Raw genomic sequence first — 26,921 nt, 5'->3', positions numbered from 1 at the left:
TTCTCCCGTGTAAACGGAGATCTCCTACCAATGAGGGCCGGCGTGAAAAACCCTAAAACGCCCGATGTCGCAAACCACGCTAAAACCGCACACGGTTCTTTAAAACAGATACGTACAATAAAAAAGTGACGCCACCGTAATAGCAGCGTTTACCCCCGCGATCGCTCGTAGCCTACAGCCAGGTAATGTTCTTGCGAGCTCCTCGACGGTTAGCACAGTCAGTATCGTACTAACAGCGCCGTCGTCTCAATCGCCGTCTCTAAGTAAATCGAATACAACACTGTAGTCAGGTGCGTTTTTGTAATTTATGTAATTTAAGTGCGAGTCGGTCATCTCGGCTCAGAGTTTATTAACCGGTCGACAGTATTATATCTAAAGAAAATATTATACCAGCGTCTGTATTCTTATTTATTGCACTCGCAACGCTACAGTTTGGAAAAACGGGACATGAACTGTCGATTCTAATACTGAAAACCTTCAGCAGTTCTCTATACTAGAATTTAAACACATTTTATTTAGCGTAAGTATCATTTTATTCGTTATTTTTTGTATTCAACGTGTGCTGTTCTTATAGGAAAGGTACTTACTACAAAACGTTAACGGTAGAAAAAATTAAAACAAGTTTACTTTTTTCAAATTGTTTGCATTTTTATCGTTATATAAAATTGAATTTCTAAGCGCTATCAATTATTTTTAGTTTATTGTAGACGATCACACTAATATCGAGCGCAATTTGATAAATTGAAAAATACGCCATATATAAATTTTTTATATTTTTGTAGGCACTACCTTCATTGATATGACGATTGCATTGATTTTTAAAATATCGACACATTCTTTGAGAGTTATATCATGTAATCACTTTCCCTACCAAAATATATAAATTATGGTAGACACCAAAATAACTTTGGTTAATGGATAGTTTTTTCCTGGGATAATTTAATGAGGTAAATTTATCAATAAAAAAAATTAAATATAACAAAGAATTGAATTTTTATTCATTATAAACCCACACGTAATAATTAATTAGTGCCGCACATATACGATGGAATTATTATTTTGTCGCACAAGAATCCTATTAAATTATACATAAGATTAGAGCAATCCGCAATTATTCAAAAAAAATACTAGTAGACCATTGAGCATTATAGCATTTCATTTTTTTGTTGAAATTTTTTATCCGATGACGGTAAGCAAATTTATCTCGCATGAAGTTAATGCAGAAATATAAGGCAACGTATTGAAACTTTCACGTAAATCACGTATCGATTTTTAATGGATAGATGTAAAGAACTAANCTAAGTAAGCAAATTTATCTCGCATGAAATTAATGCAGAAATATAAGGCAACGTATTGAAACTTTCACGTAAATCACGTATCGATTTTTAATGGATAGATGTAAAGAACTAATAACGGTTTTATTTATACGGTAGAGATTTGAACGCAGTGGCACAATGGTCAAGACTCACGAGTATACGCTTATAGGCGCCATTCACTTATTATATACTCGATAGAGTTATTTTCTATCCCATTATGTTTTGCAGTTTGTTTCAAAAATAAAGTAATTTTAATACAAGCGATCGAATTCTGAATCATTTCCGGACTAAAAAAACATGAACTAAAACTTCACATGAACCGTGTCTTAATAGTGGAAGTAAAATCGGAAATTCGTTTTTATTTACGCTCACAAACCATAAGTTACTACATTATTGAGATAAAAAATTTTATCGTGTAGAAGGTGATAAAACGACTTCATACTATTTATCATGGAGTGTTCAAATAATTTCATCTTTATATAAAATAGTTTAATATCTCTCTCTTGGGTTTTTCCCATGTATCCTCTTTGTACAACATGAAAGGGTCTATAACAGTAGATATAAAGATTATTTAACTAGATAGAGTATGATTTGTAGTGTAGTTTGTAAACAATTTTGAATTTGCAAAATGGCCATGAACTACAACAATATAACTATATTATTTAAGAATATTTACTAGCCTTATGACGGTTTAACTGACAAACAACGTCCATCCTAAACAAAAGACATTGTTAGATGCTATTTATAATGATATTATTTTTTATCGATTAACCTTCGTCTATTGTCAAACATCACATTGATTGTACTTACAATATGCAACTTTCTTTAGACACCCCACATTTAATCATTTAAAGTAGATCTCTGATCTCACATCGTGAGTGAACTGCACTTTTTACAGTTCATAACAACTATTATTGTATTTATACGTTTAATCATTACTCCTACGTTATGCAATTTCAAAATAAATTTAAAACACTTTGTCTTTTTGAAAATCTGCATAATCAAAAATGACAAATGGAAAACACTAACCTACTCATAGTCAAGAGGTATGTAAGTACGTATACCTTCGTACCAAGTTATGTAATTTTGAAGATCTCCATAAATCTAATTTATATAAAACATAAAAGCTACAGGAAGCATGTCTTCCACTCAAAAAGATAAAGTCTTTTCAAAAATGTAATAAGCCAAGTCTAAAAATGCGACTAACAGCAAAAACTCGATACGATTGTCTAGTACACAAAATATGTAATTGAACTTTTATGAATATCTTTTAAGAAGCATCATTCGAAAAATTTGATTGACAAAATAGTTAATATAAATTCTAAATACTTAAATACACTAAAAATTATTTAAAAAATGAATAGTTGTTGTTGGTTTAATAGAAAGGACTCAGTTTTCTACATTTATTCTATGGCTTAACTCATTTAACACGTTGATGGACAGTTAATGACATGGTATTTTACATTTTTAGAATAGTTTAGAATAGTCAAATTTTAATATTACTGCTACAACAGTAATATATGATTTTATCCATCAATGTGTTAATTTATTTATTTTGTACGCTAGATCATCAATATTATGTTCTACGTTACTTAGTAATACAAAAAAGGAAAATGATTGCTCTATTTTTTATTTATCATTAAATCTGATATATATATATATTGTAACAGTTTTAAAATTTTACAGTGACGATGTTCATTTTTGCATTAGCAGTATAATCTGTTAAAGTTTTTTCTTTCTTTTTTAAAGTATATAAATAAATGAAGTATCTCGTTACAAAAATGCGAAATTAAATTGACACGACATAAAGGGTTGAATCATTTAGTTAATGTGTATTTGACAAATAAATTATTGAAGTGTAAATAATTCACTTTCACTAGTAATGTAACTAATTATGTCACGTTTAATTAAAGACACATTGAATACGATTTTTAGTAGTTTTTTCCATATAAAACAATAAATTTGTACGTACATTCATAACATACGACTGTCCTTAATCAACGATAATATTTCATAAGTTAAAAATGTTGTGCCCAACGCTAATGATATTAAAATGTCCTTAATTACAGTAGAAACTATAGCTCATTATTTTAAATTTATAGGCTACTTTTATCATTGTTCGCGAGTATAAGAGACAATCTTTCTTAGAACTTGTAACATTTTTTGGAGTCTCAATAGCTAATAGTCAATAGTGTAGTCTAAGAATTTCAAAAAATAAATAAAATCCATTTTTTTTTTGCTTGTTATGTTTACGGATATATCCACTTTCTTAGTTATGAGCTGACGTTTCGGACTCGTTGTAGAGTCCATCTTCAGAGTGATAGTTACAGGTTGTAACCATAGACAAGTATACTAAGTGTACTACAGGTTGTAATTATACTGTTACAACTATGAGACTGTACTATCGCTCTGAAATGGACTCGGCAATGAGTCGAAACGTCAGCTCATAGAAATAAACGTAGATACATTCGTAAACATTTTAAGCAATACAACAATTTATGAAAGTCTTTTTTGTTTTAAATTTCAAATTTTTAAAGAAAAAAATGTTTTATTCAAATAAAGTCTATGTTACATAATTCTACAGGAGTGTAAATATGAATAATTTTATTTATACTCACTATAACAATGAGTATTAAATTAAAGTTTATAGAGTTACACATTACAATGTTTAACTGTAATCAATAAAAAGTCATTATAAATGTTATAATAAGACAAGATGGTTAACAATTATGGATCATATAAATACATCGATATTTTTATACATGTGTCTGATTAGTAAATCAAACTGTTTATATTTATATTATTAGTAATTATTTATTATATTATAACCACTATGATATTATCATAAAATACATTATTAAAAAAGAGGTATCGTTTATAATTAACTAAGCCCGAAGTATTGGACAGTAGTATATTTGATTGGCAATTACAAATTGTCTATTTTTGGTTTAGTATAAATTTGATACAACAAATATCTAAATTTTATTCACACAATATTTTGTTGCATAATACATTTGTACATAAAATCGGTTTAATAAGAAATAAAATAAAAATTCTTATAAGAAATCACTAATAAATTACTTTATTACATTTATTTAGAAATTTTAATTACAATTAATAAGTAATGATAAGAGTCAATGATAAGTGTGTTTTTTAATATTATATATTTAAAGCATTCATTTCTTTTCTTTTTTAATTACTTTATTCCTTTTTTGTAGTTATAATTTTATCGTTCAGTTTATAACCTCATTGAATAACCACATCTTTTTTTGCATGTAATGCCAATTTTAAATAGATTATTTCCTAAATATGTATAGTATGTACTATTGAATTAAAAAAAATTATAAGAAAATTATTTTAATCAATTTTTTGTCAAAATCGAATCAAAAATATATATTATTTAAATATTTATAGTATTTATTAGATAATAAATTATTTAAAATAGTCAATAAGTATAAAAAGTAACGACCACAAAAACAATGAGCAAGATACACCAGCTTTTTTTCTTTTATTCAAATCCTCTACTCAATACGAATATTACTGTATATTTTGAAAGTATAAAAAAATATCGAGCGTGATATTCGTGCACATTTAATTGTAGGATTAAAGAATGTCCGCCACACAATAGATATGTATTATTCAGTTGCTTTATCGTTAAATACGTTATTAATCTCTACTGAAAAAATATTCATTTGATTTACATATTACTATTATTTCACACTGCTATATATTTTCCATTAATTATAACATTGCTCAAAGTGCATTGACTAAATTATACTTTCTTCTATTGAATACCGTTTGAAAATGAGTTTTCAAGTTATATATTATAATATTCACGAAAAGAAATCAATGAGTTTGAGAGGTTCTTGGGCGATCAATAAATTAATTTATTCTTTTTATTTGAAGTATGAAAAATGGTCTTTTTCAAACTTTTTCTGTGTATGGAATTATCATCTGATTTTTTGAAAAAATGTTTAAATAAGCTTATTATCTCTAATATACTCTATTAAAATTTAATTTAAATCGGTTAAAAAAAAAAAATTTGAAAATGTTATTTTTTACGGGAGTGTGATGTTAAGGTATTTTTAAAATTTTTATAAACAAGATTTTTTTTTTAATTTTTAGTGCTCTTAGGTTTAACTAGATTAAAATCTAGTTCTTTTGGTGTCAGTTCAGTAATGAAAATTTTCATGGATAGTCATAAAAAAACACACAAAATCAATTCCTGTTAGCTTCGCATGGAGGCTAATATTTAATATCTTTATAACTTTAACGAAAATGTCAATGCACAATAAAATTTAACACTTTTACTATCGACGATCAATAAATCGAAAGTAGCGAATGAATTAAAGGAACTGATGGAGGTTTTATGTGCATTAGCCCGTAAACTTTGACCACAGGTTCATCATGAGTTTCAATAGAATTATCATGAGTTATATTATGTTATTGTAAGTAAAAAGAGTTGACTATAGCTCTGGCATCACCTATCCATCATTATCGTCTTGTATATCCTTTCACTTTAAGCTTTCTATCAATGCACCACTGTACTATTTAATAGTAAAAAGTCTGACACTGATCTTACTGTTCAATAGCACTGTCCTGCGATATTTTCCATGTATGATCATTTTAAGTTAAAATCTCTGGAAATATTTTTTAAAAACACTCACAACTTCATTGGATTGCTTGTAGTTTTTTAATATAGTCAGGTTACGTCTACATAAGACGTGGCCGACCCCGAGTAGTTGGGATTAAGGCGAGGAAGAAGAAGGTTACGCCTACATAAGAGCGTATTCAGAAGACATTTTTTAAAGGCTCATTTTATTGTTACTTATACTGCTTGACTTTTTTTTTATTCATCAACTAATCAAATATTGACAAATTGCTAAATTTAGCAGGGATGGCCATTTTTTGTGTCCTATCTTGTATCTGTGCCTATTTTCATATTCTACAATTAAATAATGCCACTTAAGATAAAGTATATAATATATACTTATAATATCTAGAATTATTTAAATTATTTAAACATATTATGTTTACATAATTTAAATATTTCTAGATCCTACTATTACTTCAATCCTTGCAAGTAAATGTTTTTATAAACACATCTAATCGAAAAATATCATGGTATTGAATATTACTTGTCTTTTATTGTCATATCTGTTAATAATCAACTTTTACGATATTAGTTACAGTCTTGCAACTTTTATAAAACATTTTTATATCACATATATTCATACCAAAGTAAATATTATATTCTTAAATAAATATGGAGCGTAGAAGAATACATGAGTTTTAATAATTTTCATAACTAATACAATACATTTGAAAAAATACACTCGCTGTATTCATTGGATAATAAAGTTAAGCTTTACTTCTATTAGTGTTAAACATTGCAAATACTGCTTCTAGCTTCGTATTAATGGCATAACGTGAATAAATTATTGCTATAAATTTATATGTTTTAAATAATCTTGACAAATACGAGATATGAAAAACCTAACGAGTCAGTGTATTATGACACTATACGACATGTGCGTTCAATGAGCTTGTAAAACTGTTCGTGAATACAAATCAATTTATGAAAATATTTTTGAATTGAAAATAATAGAAAATGTACGATTCTATTGTATACATCATATCAGTTGTATGAATTATACAACGTGATAAATCACACTACTTCCAACATACTGGAATATTTTTTATTAAATGATCTGAATAATATTATATTCAAAGCTTTTACTGAAGTGATTTATCACTTCAGTATACAAACATTTTCTTTCGGTAAATTTATAAGTAAAATACTTAGACATTTTTTTTATAATTTTTTGGTAAAAAGTAAATTTAAAATTGTTTAAAACATTACTTTGTGCGTTATAATCATTATCAGGGTCAACAATTCTTCACTCATGGGTCACCTCGCGTGTAACAAACATCTTTTGCAGTAATACTGAACAGCCTGAGAAAGTGATAATCTACTTAATGCAATCTCTGACATAATACAACTTCATTTCCTCTTCCTCTCGTTATTATTTTTTTTTTTATAATGCAACAAATTATTTTTAAAATTCTTAAACGTTTAAGTAGCCACATTAACTAATTATTTATACATCATATTAAATATTTACTAATTCTGGCTACAAGCTGTGAAAAGCTGACTATCTGGTTAATCAAAAATTCGGTATGTAAAGGTCAACTGGATTTTGTTAATAGGATACAATATAAGAATTATAGAGTAGAAAAAGAGATGTGTAACAAAATACACGTACGTAATGCGCCTTGAGTTATAAATCGCTTACGGAATATAATCAAGATGTGGTTCTAATGAAGGCGGTAGCAAACAAGAGAGAGCCATAATAATTGCAATATAAAATATTTTACTCAATTAATACCCAGTGTTCAGTTTACAATTAAAGTTCCGTTTGGGAAACTGGGATTTTTTAGTTGGAACTATTTTAATACTGCTTACTCTTTACTAAATTATTAAAAAAAAAACGTTTAAAATATTTTTAAACCACAAAAAATATTAGTTTATCATATTTTTCCTTTATTTCTGAGATATGCTCCCTAAAATTTGCTGCCCGGAGCTATTGCCTCTTTGTCCCTAAATACGATGGGTTAATTCTCCACTATACTAAACCCAACCCACACAGATAGCGTTTATGTGGTAATAAATGACCTGATATATGCTATCTAATAGGTCTAGAGGGAGCTTAGTCCCCTATCATTCTGTTACAGCATTTAAAAAATTATGAAATTTACATGTAAATTTATATAGAAATATTTTTAAGAAGGGGAAAAATAAGTTAGAACTCTCAAACATTTTGTTTCTATCACGCCTATGAATGACTTTTATCCTTTCCAACGGGACTTATCAACATAAATATTTATTTCAGTAACATAGTCAAAATTAAAAATATTAAATTATTTTTTTTTTATACATACTGATTTTTTAACACTAAAAGCTGTTAACTAAATAATGAGGTCCAGTGTTATAATTAAGGTGAATATATATATAAAAAAATGTGTCACTTTCCCTTGCACACAAAAAATGTTGTAACTTCGTCATATAATTATTTTTAGGGGGGTGTTATACCTATATCCTCCCATAATTGCGCCAGTGATAAGTTCTTGCAATAAAATTTTATGCTTAACTCGATAAGTTTTCTGTTATACTTATGCTACTTTGCAAAACATTTTCTTTCCGAATGATTATGATAAAATTGGTATAAATGCTTATAATTATGATAAATACGCTACTTTAGTTTAATAGAAATTATTGTTTACTGACTTCAATAATGTGTTTGTAAATTAATTCATATTAATTCATTGCAAATTTTATTATAAAATAATATTAATCGTTAATCAGTTAAAAAGTTTTTGTTTGATAGGATCAATCGAATATAATTATGTAATCAGATGCTCTCTCCTTAAAATATTTAATGCATTCATTTAATGACTATTAAGTAGCGTTGTACTGTAATATATATAACGAGTCGACCTCGACAGAGTGATGGCGTAAACTGATGGTTGTATTTTATATGTGATTTGGTTTAGGTCCAAAAAAATATAAAATGTTGTGTTTTAGCAATACTAGAAATCTTAATATTATTAAATCCTGATGACGTGCGAGAAAGAAAGCTTTGGTGACACAATAATGTTATTGTTTTTGACAAATATTACAATATAAATTTGGCTCAATTACTTATATAGTTATGAAATAGTAATATTTAATAAATGAACAGTACTAATAAACTTTCACTGTTATATTAACATAGTACAGAAAGTTTTTATGAAGGTAATATATTTTATCATCTACAAATTCTTAGGTAAAAAATACGCCAATAATGAAGGTCTTTTCAAAATGAATCATTACTTTTGTATTCTGTAATGTTCAATTGCAGAATGAGAGCTATGAATGACAATAATTTTATGATAGTTATATTTTATTGTTTACGCATATTTTTCACACAATCATGCTTTAAAATAATCAAGAAAAACTGTGTTCATTACTTTTTTCCATATACAGTGAACTCTTAGTGTAACTATTGAAGAATAAATAAAAAAAAATATTGTAGGAGTTTTTAAATACCTACGTTCTTGTTGACAATATTATGTTCGGCCATTGACATTGAAAATACGTGACCACGGATATCAGAAACGATAGTACGTGTGGGTACTTCTTAGAATACTACATTACTTTTAACGGGTTTACAAATATTTGCTATGACCATAAAAGGACTTGGATGAATACTGTATTTATCTTAAAATTACTATTTTTTTCTATAAAATAATAAAGAAATTTTGAATAAAAATATAAGAACTGTTATCAATTAAGGTTCTATTGTAAAAGTACAACTTTATGGACTGAATTATGGACCTCAAATAGGACGTTTGTTACAAGCACACACATCATTTTTTACAATTTTAGATTTCTTTTATTCTTTTATATACAAAAATAAATTATTTAGAACTAAAATTTTACAAAATATCAATGTATATTAAAATTAAATGTGTTTTGACCAAAACAATAATGAACAGGTACGTAGTTAAGGAAGGATTAGGTAAGGATTTAATGCTAATACAAATATTTTTCATATGTTCAAATTATATTAAAAATAAAGAGGGAGGTTTTGTATTTACCCCTACCACGTAAACAATCTTATCTATGCCTCCGCAATAAAAATGTTTTGTTTTTGCTAATGACATCGGTACTAATCATATATACTCTGATGAAATTATTATGTTTAATAATATAATAATAAATTTTAAGCATTTAAGAAAGTATTATTAAAATTAAATTCCTTGTAGATAAAAATAGTACCAAATAAATGGTACATTTGATGGACAGACGGCTTGAAAAAATAATTACGATATGTTTGTTAACCCTTAATTTGGTAGCTAAAGCATCTAACTTAGAAATTTAAAAAATCAATATTACTTTTTAGAGCTTTAATATTTTTCTTAATGTTTTTACTTTAACTTAAAGTAGTTTTGATTATTAGTTTTATATTTTGTGTATAAATAATTTTCACTATAACTTTTTATCAGATAATCTAAAGTAAAGTCTCATAAGACATTATTCAGCTATAAAATATTTTTCTCGAAACATATAAAATATATTGGCCAATTATACAACATACAATTATTAGATTGTTATAATGAAATAAAATAGACAAAAATTTGAAACAAATTGTCAGCGCGTAATATCGAAATATTAGCCGATTATAATTTAAAATGGCTCTACTTCAAAATTCTCAACAGCAATTAACGGAATTTCCTCTAAGTTTTGCTTGGACTTTGTGGTACAAAGAGAAGAGCGGCCACGATGAAAATAATTGGATGAACAATATCAATAAGTTGTTCGAAATACTCTCAAATATACAATTTCTAGCTGTTTACAAACAAATCAAAATACCTACGGCACTTCCAATAGGTGCAAACTACTATTTTTTTAAGAAAGGTATCATACCTATGTGGGAAGTTGAACCCAATAAAGGTGCTGGAGCATGGGTGGTTTTGTTGAAATCCCGTCATGAAAATACTGATCTTGACTTCATCTGGTCCGATATGATGTTTATGTTAGTCAATGATAGAAATGGTCACCTAGTAAGATATATTTGCGGTATTACGTGTAACTTTCGAAGCGGCAATCATAAAGTTGCTATATGGACGGTAAAAACGACTGCTTGTAACATAAAGTACATAATGGAAATCGGGGAAATTCTGAAGAAAATCATTAAAAATGTTTATAGATTCATATACATTAAATACAGAATGCATGAAAAAATTAACCCACTGGAATTTGATTATTCGATATGAACAGAAATTGTACAATTATAAGTATTTAAAAAGGGCCCAGAGAAAATATTAACATTTCGTAAGCTTATAGAGTTAATTCTGTTTATAAAACTAATCAATTCAATTTAAATAAAACTAAATTTAACTATTAAATAACTGTTATTTTTGAGTATCTATTATGTAATATAGTAGTAATAAGAGACACTTTAAATAAGGAAATAATTTAAAACTATTTTGCCTAGTGTTCCATAAATTGAACCTAGAAATAGTTTTATGCAATGTTGTTAAATAATTGCGTGAAAAAATAATAAAAATGTATAGTAATGATATCATTATCTAATAGTTTTAATGTATAAAGATCTATTGAATCAGTGTAAAAATTTCATGTAGGGCCAAGTTTAAATGTAAAATTTAAAGTCAAGAATTTTAATACAAAAATATCATGTTTTTTAACTTCGGCAACCATTTGAACAAATATTTATCCGGATAAATATAAGTATGAAACAGAAGCTTTAATTAAAAATTATTTAAATAATGTAGTGCTTTCAAAAAATTTTCAAAAGTTTCTACTTTGAATTCTCCTGGTAGGTGTAAAGGGTCAAATTTTCAAAAATATATACAAAATGAAACGCCTAATATATAATTATTTTATATCTTCAATTAGATACAATCTTTTGATGCATCTAGTGTAATAATCAGATAGAGAAATAAATGGGCTCTAGGGCGCAATAATGAGTCGGGGCTTCATCTCAAAAAATTATGGCAGGGGGTAGTAGAACAGTGGGGACATGGTATAGTTAGGTCCAGTATAGATGATATTTGACAGTGATTAAAATCACTATCATAAAAAACGCTTCGGTGTAAATCTGTAGATAGTGTTTAATTTTAAAAATATTGGGGGATTATTCCAAAAGGAGGACTACAGTGATAGGGTCAATAATATTTATTAAAGTTATTGAATCTAAATGAGATAAAAATCAAATGATTTAAAAATTTTTTCTAATTCAAAAACTTTTTTAAGATATTTTCAAGTAAAATAAAATACAAAATCGAAAATTTTAACACAAGAATAGCATACGGTCATTTTCACTATGAAGATAAAATAAAGTACAAAAAATTGTTATTTCCATAATAAATTATATTACATAAGCTTTAATTTAATATATATATAAAAGTGTCAGTATTTCCAGAACACTTCCAAAAGTTTATCTGAAAAAGTTATTTTTTTGTGAAATGATTGTCATTTTGAATCCTCCCTGTAGGCAAGTAAAAGGTCAGATTTATAAAAAAAATATACAAAATGATATGTAAGTACCTCACGTATCTTTAAAAAAAAAAATTATATAAATTTGGTCATTTTTAATATAGTTATGGCAGTTTTAAGTAAAAAAATTTCAAAAATTAGCGATTTTTAAATTTGTAATTTTTTTGGAGATTTCCTCCATTTATGGGGAACGATGGAATTTTTTCAATTTTTGAAGGTAATGTCTTCGACTAGATACGATTTGTGATCTTTTGACATATCGTTGAAAGAAATCGGTTTAGTGAGAGCTGAGAAAAAGTGGTATCAGACACACAAAAAAAAAAGTAAAAAAAAAAAAAACACATCATAGTAAAATTAATACCTTCTCATCTTCGCATCGAAGCTAAAATAAAAGTTTAGCGTAGCCTTAGAATACACAAAATCTTGTATACTGAAATTTTTAAGATTATAAAAATTATGTTGTCTTAGAGAAACAACATGTTTAAATGAGGTTTTATGTAAGTTTATGTATTGAAATATGAATTTTGTGTTATGAAAATTGATTACTTTGTAATAAGTAATAAAAATAATTATATTTATTATAATATTTAAAATATCTTTATATTTTTAATATTTTAGATTAAAATAAAACTACTACAATGTACGACAACAAATTATTATTATTAACGATAAGTCTGTTTGTTATTGTATACGGAGCACCTGAAGATCGTAGAAAATTTGTTCGAGTTATAACTGAACCTAAGCCTGGTGAAGAATATGTCAGTATTCATACAGGAAAACCTTCAGCTGGAGCAGTACAAGAAAAATCCTTAGGTATTATTTATACAAAAAGATTTAAATTTTGTTTTTATTGTTAGTAATATCTATAAATGCCATGTTTTTAATGATAAATAAATGCCTATTGATACTGTTGTAAAAGTATAAATTTTCTTTTTGAGTAGACGATCAAATGAATGTAAATATACGTGATGAAGGACAGATAGGAGTAAAAGACATAACAGCATCAGTATCACAAGATGAAAAAATTTTTGCAGTAAGTAAATGATTAGAAATAATTTTTCAAAGTGAACAAACGTTATATATTTCAATAATATTTAATCATTAATTAATAATTTTTATTTCAAAGATGATTCTTTAATACTTATAAATAAAGACTTACACAAGTTTCATATGCTATATGTTATAAAATATTATAATAAACTTGAGCAAATTTTAATATATTACGAATTAATGTTTTAGACTCTCCATTTTACGATGATAAATATTAACAAGTATTGTAGGAAATTTATTTAATTCTATAGAATTATTAGGAGTACTCTACATACTCTATCCAATTTTATTATTGCATATATAAAATATTAATAAAGATTTGTTTTGTAATAGAACAAAAAAGTACACCCTACATATGAAGAAATATCAAGAAAATCAATACCTCCGAGAAAGTTCAACCTTATGAAATCTGATGAAACGATTAACACACAGCTTAATAATAAATTAAAGTATGTCTAGAGTCTATGACTTATCAATTTGTATTAATTATCAAAAACTGTTTTAAAAAGAAATAACAATAAAGATCAAACAAATAAATCTAAAATTCAAGAAAATAAGGAAGATGATGGTTTATATGATTTTGTTGATTCACCATTTGGAGGTCAACTTGTTGGCTCTGCTTCCTCACAAGCATCAAGAGTTAATATAAAAAAAGCTCCTAATGGTCAGGAATATGAGTATGAGTATGTATATTACTACTATGATGAAGATGATGAAAAGTCTGGATCTAAAAGTAAAACTTAAAAATAAAAATTTTAATGATAATAGAAATAAAAAATAATTCATTGTCTTGTAGCTGAATCAAATACACCAAATTCACTAACTAAACTAGAGAAAGACAGTAAAGAACGAAACAAAACTAAAAAGCCAACAGTGTTAGATGAAAATAAATTTATCCTAAGTACAAATAATGACAGGTAGGTAGTACAAATATATTTTTTTATTCTTTTGGATAAGAAAATGTTTTTTTTTTATATTTGCAATAAAGATTCCCCAAAGTTGAAGATCATTCTGTAAGAAAGGAACCAGAAGAAGGCCCTGCAAATTTTGTTATTAATGATATACCAGAACGCCATTTGAAAACAAAGTATAACTATTTATTTTGATATTGAAACATAAATATATATGACTTTAAAACTAAATATTTCTTTTTAATCCAGCAGTTATATCAAATAATTGAGGATTATAGATTCTACCATTTTTATCTAAAGTATAGTGAAACCATTTTCCTTGAACTTTCAAAGGAATAGTCTGATTACTGGCATTTCTTCCTATAGAACAGCTTACCTAAAATAATTTAAATACTTTAGACTAATAATTTTGTTTTTAATGATTTCTAAAAAATTGTAGAAATTTAAAAATCACGAACCCTGTCCAATGGTATAGTTGTAATTATATTCTTATTAAAAGGCCCAAAAGATGTAATGCTGAGATGTTTACCACCTTTGCATAAAACCAACATTTTTATAGACTTCACAGTATAAACTCCACAAATAGCAATCAAAATTAAACCTGCAAATAATGTATATTATAAAACTCATATAGATAAAATTTAACATGAATAGTTACATCTTTTGGAGTGATCTTTAAAATTTGTATATTTTACTTATTATCAGCCAAAAGACATAAATGTTTTGATACAAATGTATTTCCAAGTAGAGAGGGTACTTTAATTTGACTTTTTATTTGTAATTCTTACCCATACAAACACAACCTATTGGTATACCAATTGTTACTAATTTTCCTTTGGCTTTCAACTTATCCATCCATACCACAGATCTCGTTTCATTTTTGTCATTGACATTTCGATTTAATATTGCATAATATGAATCAGCTACTGTTAACCAAAATCCAAATTGTATTACAGCAAATATACTTATCATTTTATATGTTCTGTCATTTGATGACTTAAAAAGAAGAACATCTTTAGGAACATTAGTATCCATGTCAAATATTGACTCATTGAATCGTTTTGTATTGATAAATTTGACATCTTTTTTTAATATTTTATGTATTATATTAAAAGTATTACGCCCTCGAATAAAATTAACACACGGAAAAGTCAAAAAGCACCTAAAAATTTGATAATGAATCATTTTATTTTAGATTTTAAAAAGTGCATTTAAAGTTAAAATTTTTGCAAATATTAAACTATACTTTTTTTAAATAAAAACTAATGACTTTTTGAATTAATATTATCACTAATTTTTATCAGATAACACATGTGCGAAACATGTCTATGAAGTTAAGGTCGCCATACTTTACTATTCACACACAATGTTTCTGATTATTGAGTCGAAAACGTTTCAGATGTTGTCCGCAAGAGCGCCGTTTTAATCATTTTTTTAGAAATTATTGAATATTTTCAATTTTTGTAAAGGAAAATACTGTTTCTCTTTCCTTTACTGTTTACTAAAAAACCCAACAATAATACATAGTTAAATAATTTTTTTATCCCTAGAGAAATAAAAAAACTAAATTTTATTTTTTTTATTATGGGAACCGCATTCATGGTTTGAATATATGATAGAAAAAGTTTTGTAGTAATGTTTTTTTTATCCAATAAACTGTTAGCATTTTAAAATTACTTAAAGATTTACATTTGAAATAGAAATTCATTATGCATTTCGTTTTAATAATACCGAAAGTAACAATAATTTTTTTCAATAAACTATAAACAGAATTACAAACAAAAATAATTTTTTGTTGAATCCTATATGCAATTTCACACTTAAAAATTTATAAAAAGAATTATTTTTCTTGAAATTTTCCAAATTTTTTTGATAATGTTATAAAATATTTTTGCGAAATTTGAGGTAGCTACAACAAGTTTAAACTGTTTTCTTGTTAGTTTTAAACTTGTCTAAACTTTAGACTAGTTAACTTTAAACTCTAAAGCATTCATTTATCACGAAATTAAGGTGTACTTTTCGCTTAAACTTCTTTTTATTTAACTGCCAGTTATAAATTTATTAATATAAAATAGATACTTAGGATTTTAATAATGTTATTTATTGTCTTATTATTAAAAACTGATATGTTTACTACAAATAAAATATAAATGCGTAAAACTCGAAATTTTGTAAAAATTGTTGTTATATTTACTTTTTCATAGGAGTTATATTTAAATTAAGTCAATCTATATTAACGAATAATAAAAATAATTTTTATTATTCGTTAAAATAATTATTATTTTGTTATTATTTATATCTGTCACTACTTTTTCTCAATACTGGATCGATTTTTCTCAATGGTAAGTCAAAGGATCACAAATCATTGACGAAATTACCCTTAAAAATAAAAGTTTTTTCCCTAGTTTCTCGTAAATGGTAGAAATCCCTCCAAAAAATTACGATTTTTAATATAGAACAATTTAGAAATTTTTTTTTAAACTGCCATAACTTTTTGAAAAATGAACCAATCAATATCAATTTTTTTTGTACAAAAATATGTTAAGTATCTTTTTTGAAAATCTGACCTTTTGTCCAGTGCTCGAATTGGGGGGGTGCGCAGGGGGACGGAGCTCCTCTACTTTTTTTTAAAATTTTTTGCGCACCCCAACTACTTTTTTTTATTGGGCCGGGAGGACGGTGGAAAATATAACCGCATTTTTTTTTTTAAGTATAAATTTAAATTGTGATCAATTTTACAATTTAAAATATTTTGTAATCAAATAATTTTAGCTTCGATGCGAAGCTGAGAAGGTATTAATTTTACTATGATGTGTTTTTTTTTTATAATTTATTTGATATATTTCATTATAGTATGATATTACAATAGATCTTATAGTTCAGTGTTCTGTAATATCGTGTATATGGTAATATATCACAGAACAACATAACATAACAAATAATATACATATATGTCGCTGAGCCTCATGTTATCAGTTTCAGTTATCACTCATAGAGTTTTCACACTTTATCGTTGTTTATTTATTGTTTTCCGACTAAATAAAGTAATGAGTAAAAAAAAAAAAAGGTCTTCAAAACGCTGGGGACGCAGTTTTCAAATTGTTAGGTTGAGCTCCCCTACTTATTTTTCAATTCGAGCACTGCTTTTGTCTAAAAAAATGTATTACGACACCTTATCTGCCATGACAAATTGCTACCGTAGTTAAAAAACATGCTATTATGTTGATATTTTTTGTTTGGAAATATACAACAATTTTTTAATTTATCATAATTTATTATAATTTCTCTGTAAAATTTACATTATTAAATTATTGAATATCAATTTCATACTAAGTTTAATTACTATAATTAGAATTACAAATTACTAAGTATTTATTCATGTATTATACTTATAAATCAAATAATGATTATTCAGAATATAACTAAGAAAATTGGAGTTGATTTTAGAATAATCCACCATATTCTTAAAATTAAACAATATCTATAGTTTTTTTTTTGTCTGTCGCTAGGTTTTCTTATATTTTAATAGACTGATTTTCCTTAACATTACATCACAAGAACACAAGTTGTATCTAGTTATAAATATTTCCCTCGTTTTGAATAAAAGGTAAAAATTCCCAATAAAATTATGATTTATAAAATCGGTAATTTAAAATAATTCTTTATGTTTTTTTTACTTAAAACTATCATAACTTTTATATACATAATTGGTATTTCTATTTTTTTATATATAATTTTTAAAATTTTAATCTTTATCTTCCCTCAGTAAAAGCAAAATAGCAACTTTTTATAAAATAATGGTTTTTATAATTTAACTTTTAAACAAGTTTTGCAAATACTTCATTACTGTAAGATGTTTAAGCAGGTGACCATTTCCTGTCAGTAGACCAGTCAGAGTACTTATTTGATGTCTAGTCATGCTATTAACTGGCAGTTAAATAGAAAGAAATTTAAGCGAAAAGTACAGAATAATTTCGTGATAAATGAATGCTTTAGACAAGTTTAAAATTAACAAGAAAACAGGTTTAACTTGTTGCAGCTATCTCAAATTTCGCACAACTATTTTATAACATTATCAAAAAAATTTGGAAAATTTCAAGAAAAATAATTCTTTTTATATATTTTTAATTATGTAATTGCATAAAGGATATTTATAATAAAAATGCGATCTAAAATGTGTAACATGTCCAAAATGTGGTAGGTGGAGATATGAGAGGCTCAAGAAAGATTCCTGGAATTTGCAGTATCGTATGATCTTACTATGGTTAATACTTATTTTAGAAAGAGGGATGAACATTATATAACTTATAAGAGTGGGATTAATAGCAGATTCTAAAATAGAGCTTCTGTTGCTACAAGTTAAAAAAATATTTTTTCCGATACCTCATTTTTTATATACAAATAGTTGCTATAGTTAAAAACGTGTTATTTTTGTATTAAAATTCTCAATTTTATAAAATATACATATTTTATATTTTGAAATTTATATTACTATAATTTTTTTAAGGATTTATGAATCAATACAATTTTTTTTATTAGTACTTTACAAATTTTCTTCTCATCCTTTTTTTAAAAATCTGACCACTTCTAACAGATAAAAATTAATTTTTTAAGGGATTCTGGACGTAACCTTGAAGAAGCTCTATCGTTACCATCCCCGTCTGTTTCCGAAGAACGCCTTCCATCTAATGCAAGATTCCCAGTTCGATCTCGTGGTAACTCAAGACCTACTCAAGAAAACGACACCCAACAAATTACAGACTCTGCTATTACTCGAGTTAACAGCGGTATTTTAATTAAAAATTTGATAATAAATTTTTACAATTTTATTCTTATGGTTAAATATTTTTATGTAGCCTCACAGCCAGATTCTGATATAGTCAATAGCAATACATTTAGATCGCATTCTAACGATGAACAGTTTATTGTTACTTCACCAAGACGTGAATACCAGAGAGGTAAAAAATTATTACTGACATATACGTGTTAAACCGGGTAATACTTAACACTTTAACTAAAATGTATTCTTATTGTAAATAATTATTAGTTTTGGTGGTATAACTATTTGATATTCACAATCATTATATTGTTTGAATTTTTATTAGAGTAGTTCAATATACATTGTGATTCATTAAGTACAGGACTTCTAATTTTTCACAAAAATTAGTCGAAATTTAGCACATGGCTGGTAAAATATACGTAAAACATTATTAATAATGAATTTTTTATAAATAATATTTATTTGATTAATTTTTACAGATAAAATTAGATATTCATTGTAGGTACATTTACCCCCATATATTTTTTTATATCTATATTTTTGTATTTATAAATTATATTATGTGGTAATTTTTAAAACTTAAATGATACCCCAAAATAATTAAAAAATATTTCTGAAAATAATACTAAAATAGTGACAGGTTAATAATTTTTTTAAATTATAAGCTTCAAAGTTAGATAAAGTAAAAATTAATCATTATTAGTAAATGTTTTACTTTATAATTGAAATAATTAAAGAAATTTTCAGAAATTAAGAAAGAAGGTGTTGACTTCTGAATGAAAATTGTTTTATAATTTATTTTAATTTGTTAGTCTATTTTATTGATTGGCTTTAATTTATCAAATAATCAGTCAATATTATTGTGTAGAATTTATTCTCGGATAATTTAAATTAAATTATTGATTTATCAGATACAAATCAATTTTTTTTTTAAGATTTTAATACAAATATTATTTATTTATATTTTTTTAAATGCATTGAGTTTGATTATGCAGCACACTTTTTTACTACTTAAAATATTATGTTCTCCTTAACTAAATTAATCACAATGTGTTTAGTTGACTCCCTAACACCATTTAATGTGGGTTACTTGTATTTTAATAATTAACTCTGTATTGGGTTATATATTTATTTTTAAATTCACCCATTGAGTGATAAACAGTTAAATTAGCTCAAAGGGTCAAAGGAAAGCTAGTTAACAAAAGGAGAAAATCACATTTTCAGATGCAGTGGTGCAAACAACAGCTGTAGTAGCAGATCAAGCAGCCACTACTAATAATGCTTATAACACACAGCCTACAGAAACGGTAATTTCGGTTGTAACCGAATCCGTAGTAAGCTTAGATCGGAATCCAGACAATACCGATATGGACAAAAAGGGTCTGTCTTTGACAACGACATTACCTCCTGATGAGGTTATCGCCGTTACTACCCAACTTGCAGGTTCGCGTTGGATGTATAATGCTAACATACTAAAATAGTAATCACATGCCTGCTGAACTGCTTTTTAACATTCTAATATGGCTTTATAAGTATTATCTTTATGCGCTTTTATTCTATTGGAAGAATATTTTTAAATGCATTAAAATACTTGATTTCCAAATGTAAATAACTAAAATAAAATATTTTTGTAATATCTATTATTCTATACTAAAACTGTGATTCATTAAATGACTACAATTGCTCTTAATGTATCTGCTAAAATTCTTGCAAAAAAAAAATTAATTAAAGTTTGTCCCATATATTATATTCTACTTATATAAATATTTAAAAATAAACTAATTTAATAAAAATTATAAACTTTATCTGCAGTTCCAATTAATTTATTAGAAATTATGATGTAGAATTTGCTGACTATAACTATTTATTATTGTGAAGACTGTGTGATCTATCACTCCATAATCTAGTTTTTTACAATACTAAAGAATCCAAACAGAATCCAACCTAAAGAAACACAAACAATGGACTAGTTAAAATTCTAAAATATAAAATCCAGAATTTTAACACAAAAATAGCATACGGTAGCCATTTTCATCATGAAGACAAAATAAAGTCCGAAATTTTTTTTTTCCATGTTAAAGTATATTACATTAGCTTTAATTTAAGATATATATAAAAGTGTCAGTAATTCTGGAACATTTTAAAAAGTTAAGTTGAAATAGTAAATTTTTTTTTGAAAACGTTGTCATTTTAAATCCCCCCCTGTGGGCAGGTAAAGGGTCAGATTTATAAAAAAATTATACCAAATGATAGGTAAAGACATCATGCATCTATAAAAAAAAAATTTTATTGATTTGATCATTTTTCAAAAAGTTATGGTAGTTTTAAATAAAAAAAATTTAGATATATTTAAAAAAAAACCCAGCACAGGGGGGTCGCGGCAAAGTGGTGACGTGGCCTAGTTGGATCAAGAATAATGATATCTGACAGTGATTAAAATCACTATAAAAAAAAAAACGCTTCGATGCAAATCTTCAGATAGTGTTTAATTTTAAAAAATTGGTGGATTATTCCAAAAGCTTCATAAACTGCTAGTTCCTTATTAATATCCTGATTAAGATAAAGTATGTCGAATGAAAAAGGGATTATTAAAAAATAGTATTTCCCATAAAAAAATTATATTGATCAATACACTTTTCAATAAGTTATAGCATTATAATGTTAAAAATGTAAAAAATAAAATTGAGAATTTTCACACAATAATAGCATTTGGTAGCCATTTTCACCGTGAAGATAAAATAAAGTCCGAAATTTTTTTTTTTCATGATAAAGTATATTACATTAGCTTTAATTTAAGATATATATAAAAGTGTCAGACTTTCCGGAACACTTTCAAAATTTAAGTTGAAAAAGTAAATTTTTTGTGAAAAAGTTGTCATTTTAAATCCCCCCCTGTGGGCAGGTAAAGGGTCAGATATAAAAAAAATATATACCAAATGATAGGTAATGATATCATGCATCTATAAAAAAAGAATTATATTGATATGTTTATTTTTAAAAAAGTTACGGCAGTTTTTAGTAAAAAAAATTTCGATAATTAGCCATTTTTAAATTTGTAATTTTTTTTGGAGGTTTCCCTCATTTACGGGGAACGAGGGAAATTTTTTCAATTTTTAAGGGCAATTTCTTCGACTAAATACGATTTGTTATCTTTTGACGTATCATTGAAAGAAATCGGTTCGGTGAGAGCTGAGAAAAAGTGGTAACAGACACAAAAAAAATGTTGAAAATTAGCAATTTTTAAATTTGCAATTTTTTTTTTAGATTTCCCCCATTTACGGGGAACGAAGGAAATTTTAAACATTTTTGAGCGTAATGTCTTCGACTAGATAGATTTGTGATCTTTTGACGTATCGTTGAAAGTAATCGGTTCGGTGAGAGCTGAGAAAAAGTGATAACAGACATAAAAAAAAAAAAAAACGCACACTTAGTAAAATCAATATCTTCTCAGCTTCGCATCGAAGCTAAAAGTGTACATGACTTATATTTATTTTTAAATTTTGTTCACAAAAAATAGAACATTTTTGACATGTAATTTATGTTGATAATCATGCAGTTTTATGTTTTATTGAACCTTATTAATAGTAAGTGTTAAATTGGCCCGAAATGGATTTTTCAGATTTTTTAGGAGCTTCATATTTTTGCATAACCTTTTTTTACATTTGTTTTGAAAAAAAATCCTTATTTCATATTTTTACCCTAGCTATTTTTAGCATTACCCAGCACGGCTAAGAGCATTTATTTATTCATAAACAGGAATGAGTTTTTTTGTATCTTTTTCTAATTTAACTGTCTTTAAACCAAGAATACAACAAAAAAATAATATTTCAGAATATATTTTTTAAATGGATTTTAATTTATTTGGCATAGGTCTGACAGACAAAGGAGCTGTTGACTTGTATGCAATTTTACAACAAACTCGAAGTGAAGAAACAGCGAACACCATATTACCCTTTGAGCAATCAACGAGATTTGACGATAACGATACTCCATTCCCAACAACGTTACGTTTAGTTCCAACAACAACCACTACCACCACAACAACTACTACTACTACAACTCCAGCTCCAACAACTACTACAACTACAATTTTGGCTCCTACTCGTCAATCTGGATTAGTACGTAATCGCTACAGGGGCGTAGTTGGCAATAGAAATGGTATAACATCATCTACTACCACTACCACAACTACTGAACAACCCACTAATAATGACGGAGTTACGGAGAGACGTAAATTTAAACCCAGTAGGGATCGAGTAACTCAAGTAATAAAAAATTATATTTAAGTAGATATAAAAAAAATGTTATCACCCATTTTGTATTTAGGGACAGTCCATTTACAGTAAGAGATATCATTCATCGACAGCAACTCTAGACAAAGATTCAACTACAACCGAAAGCGAGGTGGTAACTAGAGCAACAAGTAAGTAGATGTTTTCTAGTTTATATTTTCTACGTTTTCAATTTGCATTAATATCTTAGAACATTCATTTGGTCGCCAACGAACGCGTTCAAGCAAGCCTCAATCGAGCACTGTATCTATTGATGAGACACCAATTGAAGTAACTTCAGCTGTACCAAGACCAAACTTTGCTGATAGGTTCAAATAAAATATTATGTCTATATTAATTTATTTATTTAATAAAAAAAAATATATTTTCTTAGATCTAACTTGAGAAAACAAAATAATAGAAACAAATTCACAATATCTACTACAGCAGCAACTGTTACTCTAGCAACAGCAGAAGATAACGTTGCAAATAGCCAAGTTGCTGAATCCGAATCCTCTGAACCAATTTCGACAACTTCAAAGGCTATAGGGTAGGTCATTAAAATAATTGAATTTTAGATTTTACTATTGTAACTAGAAACTTAAAAATAGTATAATTGAAATAATTTTCATAGAAACAGACTTAAACCAAATATAAGACCATTGAGACCCGGGTTAAGGTTAGGAAGCAGCGGACGAGGTTCATCGACTACTCAACTTCCAATCACATCAACAACTCAAACATTGGCAGTCGAAATTTCATCTGAAAACGAAAGCAAAGTAATTTTTAATATGATCGTAACTAGGGTTTTAAAATTTCATAATATTTAGGATGTTTTCTTAATTAGGTCTTCCGTAATATCTTCAGTGTTATAGAATATTTATTTATTCTTTTAATAAGTTATAGTATCTTATAACATTTTTCAATTTAAAATATAAATTTCGTATTTTCCCTACCTTTTATTCTTTGAAGTTATAATAGAGTTTTTTTAAAGAACACATTTTCATGTTGAATTCAATAAGAAAATGATTTATTTTTTAATTATTATTAATATATTCAAAAATGATTATCAGTCATTCTCTTAATTCAATTATTTCTTTACTTGTAAACCAATTAAATATGTATTTTAATATTTAGAAGTTAATACGGATAAAATAAGACTATAGACATATTTTCAATAATATTGCTTAAATAAGGATGTTTAGCTTTGATGCAAAGCTGAGAAGATATACATTTTTCTATGAATTGTTTTTTTGTATCTATAGATATAATTGTTAGCTTCTACTGGAACAATATTATTTATCAATAGCCAAAAGATCACAATTATAAATAGTTGAAGTTAAATTGGCCATAATTTTAACGATTTCTCTTCGTTTTCTATAAATGTGGAAAAACCACCATTTATGTAACTTTATGACTTTGATATTTTCCGAGTTATCCAGTAGATATACCAATTTGTTTTTCTAATAGACTGATTAGAGAAGCTAAACATAATACAGGATAACATAAAGATAATTTTATAAAAAAATATTTTCATGGAGAGGGAAATTATATTTAACCCTTTTAATATTTTTTCAAACTCAATCTATTGTTATTTGTCATTGCTTAAGTATATATTCATTTACGAAAATTAATTTACTGTACACCTTGAACAGCAGTCATTTTACATGGATTAGCTTTTAATTCTGCCGCTTTATAAGCTGAACAGTATTTCTGTATGATTTTCGACATAATTAACACCACTCCGTTTTATTTTTCTTAGATTTAATTTAGTCTATGAACTTATTTTTTCCACCACACTTAACACACCTTTGTTTTGCAGCAGTACTTTGTATATGATTAAACAATTGTCATTTTTTGTATTGTGGGACTTCTTTTTTCTTATTTTTTCGGTTATTCCACTCAAACTTTGTGTCGGCATGATTGTTTTACTTCATAAATATTTTTATTGTAAGTTTAAAGTTTTTAATTCGCAAAAAAAAAGAAAAATTATAGGGCTAATTTTCATTAGCACTATCACATTAGCACATTGGACTCAAAAATTCTTTTGTGGTTCTTTAACACATTTCAAATATTTGTTTTTTTAATTTTTTATTACTTTCTTAAATTTACTTACTTGTTTTTTAACATTTTATTGTCACCTTGCAGTTGTTTTAAAATGCAAGAGTTTATTGATTGTTATATTAACATACGATGAATTGCCGTTATGGTCAATTGCAATATTCTTGTTGCAGAATTTTGGTTGCATGCGTGACACTTAAAAAATATAAAGCTTGCTAATGCATGTGTACTTAGTATTTTTTTTTAATTTAATGACAAACCTTACATATATACGTTTAACGTAAATACGAGAATGAAATAAACGTATAGCTTGTTGTAGTAATGGCTATCCAATGGCAACTATCGTGTAAAATATAATTTTAAAGAGCTACCTTCAAAAATTCAAAATTGACATATTAATTGCTTGATAATTTGAAATTCATATATGTAAAAGAATATGTAGTGTTTTATGGTAAAGTATTTCTTGATGTACCGTAAAAAAAATATCAAAATATAATTCATCTGAGGTTACAAAATATTGTATGACAATAAATTATTTCAATTCTTGAGTAAAATACATACATAAGGAGTATTTAAAAATTCTTAATGGTAGGATCATATGGGCTTTTAGGGGCCATGTATCATCATGTATCTCCCTCTAATTACAAAACTGTTTTAAGAGGTTTATTAAAATAAATACTATAGTAGTTACCTTAATAACATTTTGATTTTAATTTTTTTTTATACAAGGATTCTATTCAAGAATCAAATAGTACAACTCAAACTACAGATTCTCTCTCCAGGTTTAAAAATAAGAACAGATTTAGAGTTCCTGAAAAACAGTCATACCAAGCACCGAGACAACAGATTATTGCTCCTGTAACAGGGCAAAATCGTAAAAATTTGCTGTCAAATTTGTTACCAAAGAAGAAATCTTTGCAAACCGAAGAACCCCCAATAGAAGAAATAAAACCAGTAGTAGAAAATGAACAAGATATTGATAATAATAGAGACATACAAAATGAAGAGGAACTGAACAGTCAACAAATCCAGGCCGCTAGTACTAGCAGTACAACAGAGGCTCCGACTTCGTCTACAAATCGATTGTCATCATTATTGGCAAAAAGAAAACCTCTACAAAGACGGCCAGCAGATCTTCAACTACAAAAAACCACTAATCAAGAATAGTAAAATCATCAAAACTGAATTGATTAGTGAATTTTTTGTATAATATTACACATGAACAGCACAGATCAAATATTCTATAAGTAATTTGTAAATATAGATAAATTAACTATAATTATTAAATGTAAATAAAAATTAATACTAATTTTTAGTCAAAACACTTTTACTATTACAATCGATTTTGTCGAATTAAATGATAAAACTTTTCCATTCTAATAATTTTTTTTACAAAATGTTTTATAAATGTTTTCAAAATAGATGTACAACTTTACACCTAGATTCAGGAAATTTTATTTTATTTTTTGA

The 26,921-nt window shown here is 26.5% G+C and overlaps 2 protein-coding genes across 2 annotated transcripts; one reads left to right on the top strand and one right to left on the bottom strand.

The window, feature by feature from the left end:
- Nucleotides 1–72: 72 nt before the first annotated feature.
- Nucleotides 73–26,921, top strand: LOC126906138 (mucin-5AC-like). The gene is made up of 16 exons (XM_050686453.1): nt 73–520; nt 12,997–13,191; nt 13,320–13,411; nt 13,762–13,877; nt 13,938–14,161; nt 14,225–14,345; nt 14,417–14,515; nt 18,954–19,126; nt 19,196–19,297; nt 20,344–20,562; nt 22,990–23,384; nt 23,446–23,542; nt 23,602–23,719; nt 23,785–23,940; nt 24,025–24,169; nt 26,181–26,921. The coding sequence occupies exons 2-16, from the start codon at nt 13,017–13,019 to the stop codon at nt 26,616–26,618; spliced, it is 2,670 nt and encodes an 889-aa protein (XP_050542410.1). The 5' UTR covers nt 73–520; nt 12,997–13,016; the 3' UTR covers nt 26,619–26,921.
- LOC126906276 (transmembrane protein 223) lies at nt 14,504–15,613 on the bottom strand. The gene is made up of 3 exons (XM_050686730.1): nt 15,128–15,613; nt 14,798–14,940; nt 14,504–14,715 (listed from the first exon to the last, which is right to left on the bottom strand). Exons 1-3 carry the CDS (start codon nt 15,522–15,524, stop codon nt 14,566–14,568), a joined length of 690 nt encoding a protein of 229 aa, XP_050542687.1. The 5' UTR covers nt 15,525–15,613; the 3' UTR covers nt 14,504–14,565.

This window comes from Daktulosphaira vitifoliae, unplaced genomic scaffold (genome assembly GCF_025091365.1).
Source record: "Daktulosphaira vitifoliae isolate Bord-2020 unplaced genomic scaffold, ASM2509136v1 Scaffold_1, whole genome shotgun sequence".
NCBI lineage: Eukaryota > Metazoa > Arthropoda > Insecta > Hemiptera > Phylloxeridae > Daktulosphaira > Daktulosphaira vitifoliae.
This window is presented reverse-complemented; position numbering and strand designations above follow the sequence as displayed.

What these genes read in the sequence shown, in the direction of transcription:
- LOC126906276 (XM_050686730.1), bottom strand. Translation starts at nt 15,524, where the DNA reads ATGATTCATTATCAAATTTTTAGGTGCTTTTTGACTTTTCCGTGTGTT. An exon ending in AATAGGTTGTGTTTGTATGG is followed by an intron (nt 14,941 to 15,127) that starts GTAAGAATTACA and finishes CATTATTTGCAG; the next exon opens with GTTTAATTTTGATTGCTATT. An exon ending in CAACTATACCATTGGACAGG is followed by an intron (nt 14,716 to 14,797) that starts GTTCGTGATTTT and finishes AAATTATTTTAG; the next exon opens with GTAAGCTGTTCTATAGGAAG.
- LOC126906138 (XM_050686453.1), top strand. Translation starts at nt 13,017, where the DNA reads ATGTACGACAACAAATTATTATTATTAACGATAAGTCTGTTTGTTATT. An exon ending in TGAAAAGTCTGGATCTAAAA is followed by an intron (nt 14,162 to 14,224) that starts GTAAAACTTAAA and finishes ATTGTCTTGTAG; the next exon opens with CTGAATCAAATACACCAAAT. An exon ending in ACAACTTCAAAGGCTATAGG is followed by an intron (nt 23,941 to 24,024) that starts GTAGGTCATTAA and finishes TAATTTTCATAG; the next exon opens with AAACAGACTTAAACCAAATA.